General features: G+C 36.4%; 2 protein-coding genes across 3 annotated transcripts; both read right to left on the bottom strand.

Annotated features, from left to right (window-relative positions):
- Positions 1–789: 789 nt before the first annotated feature.
- LOC127176082 (E3 ubiquitin-protein ligase XIAP-like) lies at positions 790–8,204 on the bottom strand. Of its 2 annotated transcripts, none has more exons than XM_051127529.1 (7): positions 8,043–8,204; positions 4,460–5,241; positions 4,027–4,126; positions 2,437–2,515; positions 2,261–2,297; positions 1,941–2,126; positions 790–1,560 (listed from the first exon to the last, which is right to left on the bottom strand). In XM_051127529.1, the coding sequence occupies exons 2-7, from the start codon at positions 5,223–5,225 to the stop codon at positions 1,370–1,372; spliced, it is 1,359 nt and encodes a 452-aa protein (XP_050983486.1). In that variant the 5' UTR covers positions 5,226–5,241; positions 8,043–8,204; the 3' UTR covers positions 790–1,369. The 2 variants fall into 2 exon arrangements, with proteins under 2 accessions (XP_050983486.1, XP_050983488.1); XM_051127531.1 differs by having other exon boundaries at positions 1,941–2,123.
- A 137-nt stretch (positions 8,205–8,341) lies between these two features.
- LOC127176084 (E3 ubiquitin-protein ligase XIAP-like) lies at positions 8,342–9,028 on the bottom strand. Its single transcript, XM_051127533.1, is given in 2 exon segments — positions 8,342–8,928; positions 8,930–9,028. Coding segments are annotated over 2 exon segments (543 nt in total). The 5' UTR covers positions 9,017–9,028; the 3' UTR covers positions 8,342–8,472.
- Positions 9,029–10,498: the final 1,470 nt, after the last annotated feature.

Below are 10,498 nucleotides of genomic sequence, written 5' to 3'. Positions count from 1 at the left end.
TAAATGTCTTTATCAGTACTTTTGGTCAATTTAAAGCATCCTTGCTAATTAAAAGTATTAATTTCTATAATTTCTTTCCCTAAAAAACAAACAAAAAAAGTACTGACCCCAAGCTTTTGAATGGTATAATGTATATTGTTGCAGTAGCTTATTTCAGATAAATGCTGATCTTTTGATCTTTCTTTTCATCAAAGAATCCTGAAAAAATGTACTCAGCTGTTTTAAACATTTATGATAATACTTGTTTCTTGGACAGCAAATCAGCATATGATTTCTGAAGGATCTTGTGACACTGAAGACTGGAGTAATGATGCTTAAAATTTAGCTTTGATCACAGGAATAAATTATATTTTAAAACATATTGAAATAGAAAGCAGTTATTTTAAATAATAAAAATATTTTTACTATATAACTGCTTTTGCTGTACTTTGGATCAAATAAATGCAGGCTTGGTAAACAGAATTCTTTAAAAACATTAAAAATCATACGGTTCAAAAACTTTTGACTGGTAGTGTATATCTGAACATTTGTCAAACAAATGTATTTTTAATAAATGCATTCAGTAATCAGTTTAGTAATCTGAAAGCAAAATGTCACTTGCAGAAGCATTTACAAAACCCATAAAATATATAACACAGTAGAATGAAATATATAAAGTGAAATACTTTAACTTCTAAGCGGTCAGATATTATGGTGAGAATTGTATTCTGCTGTAAGCATAACAGCTTTTAGCCTTTTTTTCCAGTTTATCAGTTTTAAAACTGACAGATGAAACAGAACAGAGAACACTTACTTTGAATTCCACTTTATTGTCATTATAATGGATGAAAAAAAATCATTATTCAAGGAATTATGACAACAGAAAGGTTTCAGAAGAAAAAGTTTGGACTGGTGAATCAAACTAGAACATTATTAAAAGTCTCAAGCAATTATTATTTTGTAAGAAATAAATAAAAGATCAAATACAAATTGTAAAACATGATTATGTTGAAATGTTAAACAATCAAAATGTTCATTAAAAGTAGTCTACATAAAAGGCACTGTGGTAATTTACATCAATTTGAGACTATTTGTATTTGAGGGAAGCAGCTAAGGAGGTATGAACAGGTAGATATAATAAACATGTCTGTCCCTTCAATATATTATGTAGTGTCCCTGCCTTGAAACAAACAAACATGTATGTACAGCTTATTCAGAAGTCTTGCTGAAAAAATAAAATATCATTTTAGTTTAGTACATCTACAGATGTATATCTACATATATATACACACACACACAAACACATCTACATGCAAATTTAGGAATGATTACACCCTGCCACTTTGAATAAACAACAGTGTTTCTTTTGGAGTGTTGGTCTCTTTGTCATTTAGGCATTGTAGGTCTTGATCTTCTGTGTGATGGCGGCACAGCAGATGGGACACTTGTTCAGGGGTTCTGAGCATTTCTGACAGGTGACCAGGTGTCCGCACGGAATGAAGACGATGTTAATGTCACTGTCCATGCAGACTTTACAGAGTTTCTCCCTCTGGAGTTTCTCAAGTTTCGTCATGGGGTCATCTGTAGAAAATATGTAAGAAACAAATGTTAAAACAATAACAGAATGAAAGAATTAAACATAAGCAACAACAAATGGTTCTCTGCTTATATTATGTTCATATATTCTTATTTTATGGTATTACCTTATTAATGATTTATGTATGAAACTTATCTTCCAACTGCCATGGAAGTACTTGAAACTGATTTAGATTTTTACAATATTAATTTAAAAATTAAAATAAATGTACATTGGCAATTCAAGTGTAAATACATTTTTTTTATAGCAAAACCTGAAGCAAAGCATGGGTGTCTTTTTTTTTTTTTTTTTAAACTATGTTGGAATTCACTTGATACAAGCCCCTTGCATACCAAAAAACAAAAAAAACAAAACAAGCACTTGCCAGCTTTCTCGGGTATAGTACTCTCACTCTCCAGTTCACTGAGGTCTTGAATAAGGGCCTCTACTGAAGTATAACCCTCAGTGTTCTGACGTAATTTCTGCAGAATGGTTTGCTCCACTTTGATGGGGTCAAAACCCATACCTACTGCCTTTTGTGCAATTTCTGACTGCAGGACTTTCTGTGCTACTGAACACAAAGTAGAATCAAATGAACATCTGGTGAAGACAGGATTTTTCCAGAGACATTGCAGACAAAAGTTATAAAAACTACGGTTAAAGCTTCATTGGATTCAAAAGTAAACTAAACTCAGAAATGCTTACCATTCTCATGACTTGAAAAGCCATTCTGACTTGATCTCTGTAAAGGCAAATTACATGTAAGACTACATATAGTGCACACGATTTATGTCTTATATTAGAATAAAAGGATTTTCATTATGAATTCTACATATTCACTTAAGTACAAATGACTGTGTACAGTAAAGTTAATGACTCACTGAATGGTCTCTATTTGGATATCTCAGCTGCACGCTGTTGATATATTCTTCTCCTTTTTCTGCCAGAACGAAACGACAGCTGTGGGTCAAATATAATAAATTTCACAATTAGACATTTCTCACTAGGGTTAATGCTTACCTCACATGATCCATATCAAAAATATTTTGATAAAAATTATAGCTTCTAAGCAAGTTTTTAGATTCAAGTATCAGTAACGATATCAATCAAACATAAAAGGCAAGATTTTTTTGTATGATTTTCACAGAATGACTTCCATTCATGGACCAATTTTCTTTCGGGATACACAATGTATCAGTACCGTATCAGTTATCAGATTACATTAGAGATTATAATGTGGCTGTTTCTGTTAATATAGGATATATAAATATAAATATAAATATAAATATAAAGGACAGATTTATGCCTTAGCCATTGTATAATGTACACAAAGTTAATTTAACTCTTACGTGCTGTTCGTTTGGAAGATTTATGATATATATTTTTTTTATTTATACAAATACAATTTTTTTTAAATAGGTTTTTATACAACAGCTTTTATTTTGAAAAATTCACTTTATAAAAGACCCACATTCCTAATTTTAATTCATAGGGACAACATGTCCAATGTGCCATAGTTTAATACCTAATTGGGTAAACCTAAATTTGAAAAACACTCACAAAAAAAAGAAAAGAAAAACATTAAATTAACTAACTACAGCCACCAGATGGCTCTAGAGATTTATATTAAGAGATTATAAAATCATTACTGTAAGAATAAAATGAACAGGAATATATACATATAACAGGAATATAACAGCATTTTTTTTTACAGAAATATCACTGGGTGTGTGTGCAAGCATAATCGTTCTGCATTGTGACTGGAAAGGTTTCCACTTCATTTTCGTGTATTTTGTGGTGGCTACAGTGATTTTATTTGTCAAATTAAAAAGAAAAAGTATGAATTTGATCATTTCCCCATTCATTTCAATGTGGGGTCTTTTTTTTTTTTTTTCTTCTTCATACTAACATACAACCAGATATCAATACAGTTTTTTTATTTAGCTTACAAATTCTCATGCCATTTAAATAAAGGGAACATTTCTTTTTCAGCAAATGTCATTTGGGGTCAAAAAGACTAAAAGACGAACAACAGTATTTATTTAAAATACTGTAAAATGTTATATTTAATGAATCTTAAAACCAATAACCTGTACAGTATGAAAATGGATATTATTGTTAGCTAAAATAAAATAAAACATAAAAAATATTTTAGTTTAGTTTAACTTGAAGTACTAAACTAAAACCAAATAATAGAAAAAAAAAAAACTATAAATAAATAATATATATATTTATATATTTACTATTATATACTGTTTAAAAGATTAATTTTTTGTTGTCGTTTTACCCAAAATTAATTTAATTTACTTACTATAAAATATTATGGAGTTATTTAATTCTACTTAATCAGCTGTAACACAATAACCCACTTCTCTGGCTGCTTTTGGGAGCTCGACCGCACCATTTCATTAGGATACTGGATATTTGTTAAATTTGGCAGATGCAAATCAATGTATGAAAACGTAATTTACCCTGGATAGTTCCTGGCATGCTCCTCCCAAGGGTCTTCATCAGGCATCCACTCCTTCATTCCTCCTCCACATCTGAAGCAGAGCACATGGTCCTGTTCTCCTATATAACCAAACACCACAATAGTTTGTTCATTTTCTTCCAGCAGAGTACTGCAAAGAACACATTTTTAAAATCCAAAACTCAGAAACAAATGAGTATTTTAGCATTTCTGGCCATCCTGAAGTTTTTTTTTTTTTTTAAGTCATGTGACCATGTTATAGGCCATTTACAGCCTACATTTAGCCTTTTAACTCTGCCAACTGTGGAAAAAAACAGGGTTTTGTTAAGGGAACCAGGGTGATGCCAACTTCTCCATATATATCAAACAAAGCTATTTCTCGAAAGCTATATGAGAGGATTAGTTTAAGCTTGGAGAAACAAAACAGCAGCTACCTGTGCTGTAGAAACCAGCTCTGGCTAGTCTCTCAGGGTCTATGGGATGTTGTCTGCCTCTGAAGCTTTCAAGACGCCCCTCAAAAGTCTCCACAGAGGCTCTCTGACCATTCACCCTGGGTCTAGGTGTAGGCAGTGGCACATTGCCTACATCGTGGCCCAAGATGAAGAAGCAGTTTGGGTAGTGCTTTGCATGTTCACCCCAGGCATCGTCGCCTGGCTCCCATCCTGCCAGCAGCCCCCCACAACAGAAGCACTTCACACAGTCATTTGGTCCTATGTAATACATCCCTGCTGCTGCCAGGTCTTCAGGTTGAACTGGAACATCTGCAGGCCAATTGGTGAAAGAATTCAGCCGAGCTTCTTCACTCTTCATGTGTGGCACAGTGGGATAAAGGGACAGATCCTCCACCGCTCCTGTGCGGAGCTGGAACTCCCTGGCCTCGGCCTCTTCGTCGTAAGCAGGGCTTTCAATGAAGTTGGGGCTTCTCACACCGTGAGCACAGCTGAGGAACCTGCAGTTGGGAGATGCTTGCTGATGTCTCTTCAGTGGAGTATCCCCTCTATTCCAGTCTTCCACTGTCGCATGGCAGCTGAAACAACGCACCCTGTCTGCCTGACCTGTAAAATAAAAGCCTGCCCGGGCCAATCGCTCAGCTGGAAATTCTTCAGTACGGGGGAAGCGTCTGAAGGAATTCACACGATTAGGCATGGATGACCATGCACCATCAGCTTCAATTTCACCATCTTGACTTGAGTACGCCATTATTGCAACAAAATGTCTGTTAAAAAAGAAGAAAAAAAAACAAAGTCTGTCAAAATTAAATAAAAACACGTAGACATTAGCAGTCAAAAGTTTGGGGTAATTAAGACAGAAGTCTGTTATGCTCACCAAGGCTACGTTTATTTGCTGAAAACGTACAGTACAGTAAAAAGTAACATTGTGAAGTCAATTCAGCTTTTCATAACAGGAAGAAATTACACCTACCAGTCAAAAGTTTTTGAACAGCAAGATTTGTAATGTTTTTTTTGTTTATTTGTTTGTTTGTTTTAAAGTCTCTTCTGCTCACCAAGCCTGCATTTATCTGTTCCAAAGTACAGCAAAAACAGTACAATTTTTAAATATTTTTACTATTCAAAACAACTGTTTTCTATTTGAATAGATTTTAAAATACAATTTATTCCTGTGATCAAAGCCGGATTTTCAGCACCAATACTCCAGTCTTCCAGTTTCACATGATCATTCTAATATGCTGATTTGCTGTTCAAAAAACATTATTATTATTATTATTATTATTATTAATTATCAATATTTAAAACCGTTGAGAACATTTTTTGATGATTCTTTAATGAATAGATCCAAAGATCAACCTTTCTCTGAAATAAAAAGCTTTTGTAACATTATAAACTATACCAGTCTGTATATATATATATTTTTTTGGAAATAAATTTTTAGAAATGAATACTTTTATTTAGCAAAAATGCTTTAAATTGGTCAAAAGTGATGATAAAGACGATGTGATGTGAAAGTGATGACTTATAATGTTTCTATTTCAGATAAATGCTGCTCCTCTGAACTTTCTATTTATCAAAGAAACCTGAAAATATTCTACTCAGCTGTTTTCAACAATAATAAAAATAATAATAATAATATATATTTTTGGAGCAGCAAATAAGAATATCAGAATGATTTCTAAATGATCAGGTGACTGGAGTAATGCTAAAAATTCAGCTTACATTTTAAAATATATTTAAATAGAAAACACATTTCAAAACTGTAGCGTTTTTGCTGTACTTTGGATCAAATAAATGCAGACTTGGTGAGCAGAAGAGACATCTTTAAAAAAAAAAAAATCTTACATTCAAACACTTTTGACTAGTAGTGTACATCTTTAAAAAAAAATTATATATACAAAAAAATTGTAATATTATTTTATAATATTATGGCAATTTTCATCAAATAATTGCATAAGAGACTTTTCATTAAAAAAAAATATATATATATATATATATTGAGGAGGTTCTTAAGAAAACAGAATGCCAACAACAAAATATAAACAACTTAATTATTTTTACATTTTCTAAAGCAATGTTTGTAGATTGTTAAGGCCGGCGGTTAGGGTGCTGACATGTGGTCGCTCAGATCAATAAGATCAGGTAAGATTGAGCAATAATATTGATACTCGCTTTTGTGTAATTATTGCAAAGTTTTTAAAAATCAATCATTACGTCATTCAAAAATGCTGTTAGGAAAGAGGTCATATGTCATTTCCACAACAACAGTGCAACATCAAATTGAGTCACCAGGACATTGTGAACCTGATGGGCTGATCAGAACATTCTACAGCTGACGTGAAACCGCCTGTGTGTGTGGGGGGTTCACATTATTTGTGCATGATTCATATCCAACAGTACTTCACTGACACATTGAATGGAGTTCTGCAGTCTTTGAACCAGGAATTCAATGCTAGGAATGTTTTTAAAAGAATCCAAAAAATATAACCAGGAGAGTCATTCAGACTTTCTGCCACTTTAAGAGACAAGAGGCGTTGTCAGTCACGTGTGAGCAGCGCCTCCAGCATGTGTAGCGTGAATCAGATATAACATCCACCCTGCTTCTTACTGCTCAAGAACATTTTAACCATCATCACTGCATCATGTGGTTGTACATCATTAATAACACAATTCAAATGTCTCATTTAACTTTTTTTAACAAGTGGAATGACTGTGCCTCATGTCGTCACCTTTTGACACAACCATGACAATCAGTGATATAATCACACCTTTCTATGCATCACAACATGCCACTCCTAGAGTTAAAAAATGTCCTTCCCAAAACGTCAGTATTAATTCCTAGATGTTTGCATTAGATGTTAATGTCATTTTATAGCTTAGCATTTGAACTGCAAGTAAATTACATTTAAAAAGCATCGCCTTTCCATCCTATTTTAAGACTTTCTTTAAATCTAAGAATTCTTAAAATATAATGTATAACATAACATATAGATGCATACAGAGCAATGCTCAATCTGTCCTGTTAAAAATCCCCTGCCATTCTGTACATTAAATTCCTCCTGTCATAAGCAAGGAAAACAAATGCATATAAACATACACACAAATTTTAAATATATTAATTGCAAACTCCTAAACTGGTATGACCTGAGGGTAGCTGGGCTGGCATTAGACGGTCATTAGCACTAGCTAATGTCCAGCTAGAAACCGTCATAACAACAACCGTTTTAAACTTGAAAACAATTATGTAATTTAAGGTTTACTAATAGCAAATGACATACTAACTGCATGTGTACTTAATGGCACACTGCGGTAACACGCGGCAGGTTGACATGGTTTCGGTTTGACAGTCCATGTGTTACATATTGGATTGTAAGGCTTTCGCTTTTCAGCATTTGCGATCAACATTAGCACAATCAAGGCAGGCAAAACATTGAAAAGAAGGCCGCATCAGAGGGTAGAGTCGGACTTTGACCTTAACCGTACAAACAGGCTGTTATGATTAAAGTACAGCACTAGCGTTAGCATTAGCTAACATTCCGCGATGCCATAAACCTTAACGTCTGCTTACCTTCGGTCAGAAAACGCGTTGTGGACTGAACATCAACTTCAATACTTGAAAGACGACAGGCTTCACTCTGTTCTGCCCTTGGACGAAGCAAAAAATGAGTACTAGGCAACGCAGAGGGCGGAAACCATTTAAATACGTCTATAGCGACACCCCAAACTGGTATTTACTGTGGGCGAAGACTTGGCTTATGAATATTAATTAGGTATTGTGAAGTTCGAATAACCGATTGGCTGTGGCCGTCTCATGAATGTTAATTAAGGGGCTCTCCAGTACTTTCCAAGTAACGGCAAATTTTTTTACGGTAAAATTATAGTAGTAATTTGATGCTTTCTATACCAGCATATTACAGGGACTTTTCCTTGAAGCACCTACAGAGGGGGAATAAGGCAATTTCTAACCAAGAGGACCCTTCCTAAGAATTTCAAAAAAATTATTTTTCATACATTTTCATAAACGTGAAGCACTTCACACAGTCATTTGGTCCTATGTAATACATCCCTGCTGCTGCCAGGTCTTCGGGTTGAACTGGAACATCTGCAGGCCAATCGGTGAAAGAATTCAGCCGAGCTTCTTCGCTCTTCATGTGTGGCACAGTGGGATAAAGGGACAGATCCTCCACCGCTCCTGTGCGGAGCTGGAACTCCCTGTCCTCGGCCTCTTCGTCGTAAGCAGGGCTTTCAATGAAGTTGGGGCTTCTCACACCGTGAGCACATCTGAGGAACCTGCAGTTGGGAGATGCTTGCTGATGTCTCTTCAGTGGAGTATCCCCTCTGTTCCAGTCTTCCACTGTCGCATGGCAGCTGAAACAACGCACCCTGTCTGCCTGACCTGTAAAATAAAAGCCTGCCCGGGCCAATCGCTCAGCTGGAAATTCTTCAGTACGGGGGGAAACGTTTGAAGGAATTCACACGATTAGGCATGGATGACCATGCACCATCAGCTTCAATTTCACCATCTTGACTGGAGTGCGCCATTATTGCAACAAAATGTCTGTTAAAAAATGGAAAAAAAAAAAAAAAAAAAAAGAAAATAAAAAGTCTGTCAAAATTAAATAAAAACATGCAGACATTAGCAGTCAAAGGTTTGGAGTAATTAAGACAGAAGTCTGTTATGCTCACCAAGGCTACGTTTATTTGCTGAAAAAGTACAGTACAGTAAAAAAGTAATATTGTGAAGTCAATTCAGCTTTTCATAACAGGAAGAAATTACACCTACCAGTAAAAACCTGCCTGTTTAAAGGTCTGTGCTGACCAACTGGCTCCTGTCTTCACACAGATCTTTAACAGATCACTGGAGCTGTGCTTAGTTCCCAACTGCCTCAAACGTTCCACCATCATTCCAGTCCCCAAAAATCCCAAAATCACTGGACTTAATGACTACAGACCTGTCGCTCTCACGTCTGTGGTCATGAAGGCATTCGAGAAACTGGTCCTGGCCTATCTGAAAGACATCACTGGACCCTTGCTGGATTCTTTTCAGTTTGCCTACAGAGCAAACAGGTCTGTGGATGACGCAGTCAACATGGCACTGCATTACATCCTGCAACACCTTGACAGAACTGGGAATTATGCAAGGATCTTGTTTGTGGACTTCAGTTCGGCCTTCAATACCATCATGCCTGACCTTCTCTCAGACAAACTGACACAGCTTTCTGTGCCCACCTCCATCTGTCAGTGGATTACCAGCTTCTTGACAGACAGGCAGCAGCTAGTGAGGTTGGGTAAACTCACATCCAGGACTATCACAACCAGCACTGGTGCCCCACAGGGTTGCGTTCTCTCCCCACTGCTCTTCTCTCTCTACACAAATGACTGCACTTCAAAGGACCCCTCTGTCAAGCTCCTGAAGTTTGCGGACGATACTACAGTCATCGGCCTCATCAAGGACGGAGACGAGTCTGCTTACAGACAGGAGGTTGATCAGCTGGCTGTCTGGTGCAGTCTTAACAACCTGGAGCTAAACACTCTTAAAACAGTGGAGATGATCATAGACTTCAGGAGGAACCCCCCTGCTCTCCCCCCACTCACCAGTAGAGTCATTCAGATTCCTGGGTACCAACATCTCTCAGGACCTGAAGTGGGACAATCACATTGACTCTGTTGTGAAAAAAGCCCAGCAGAGGCTGTATTTCCTCCGCCAGCTGAGGAAGTTCAACCTGCCACAAGAGCTGCTAAAACAGTTCTACTCGGCCATCATTGAGTCGGTTCGGTTTGGTTCAGCTACCAAAACAGACATCAGAAGACTACAACGGGCAGTCAGGGCTGCTGAGAGGATTATTGGTATCCCTCTACCCAACCTCCATGATCTTTACACCTCCAGAGTCAGGAAAAGGGCTAAGAAAATCACTCTGGACCCCTCACACCCAGCCCATTCTCTCTTTGAACTGTTGCCCTCTGGCCGACGCTACAGAGCGCTGTGCACCAAAACAGCCAGACACAAGAACGTTTTTTTCCCCC

Source organism: Labeo rohita, chromosome 14 (genome assembly GCF_022985175.1).
Source record: "Labeo rohita strain BAU-BD-2019 chromosome 14, IGBB_LRoh.1.0, whole genome shotgun sequence".
Taxonomy (NCBI): domain Eukaryota; kingdom Metazoa; phylum Chordata; class Actinopteri; order Cypriniformes; family Cyprinidae; genus Labeo; species Labeo rohita.
This window is presented reverse-complemented; position numbering and strand designations above follow the sequence as displayed.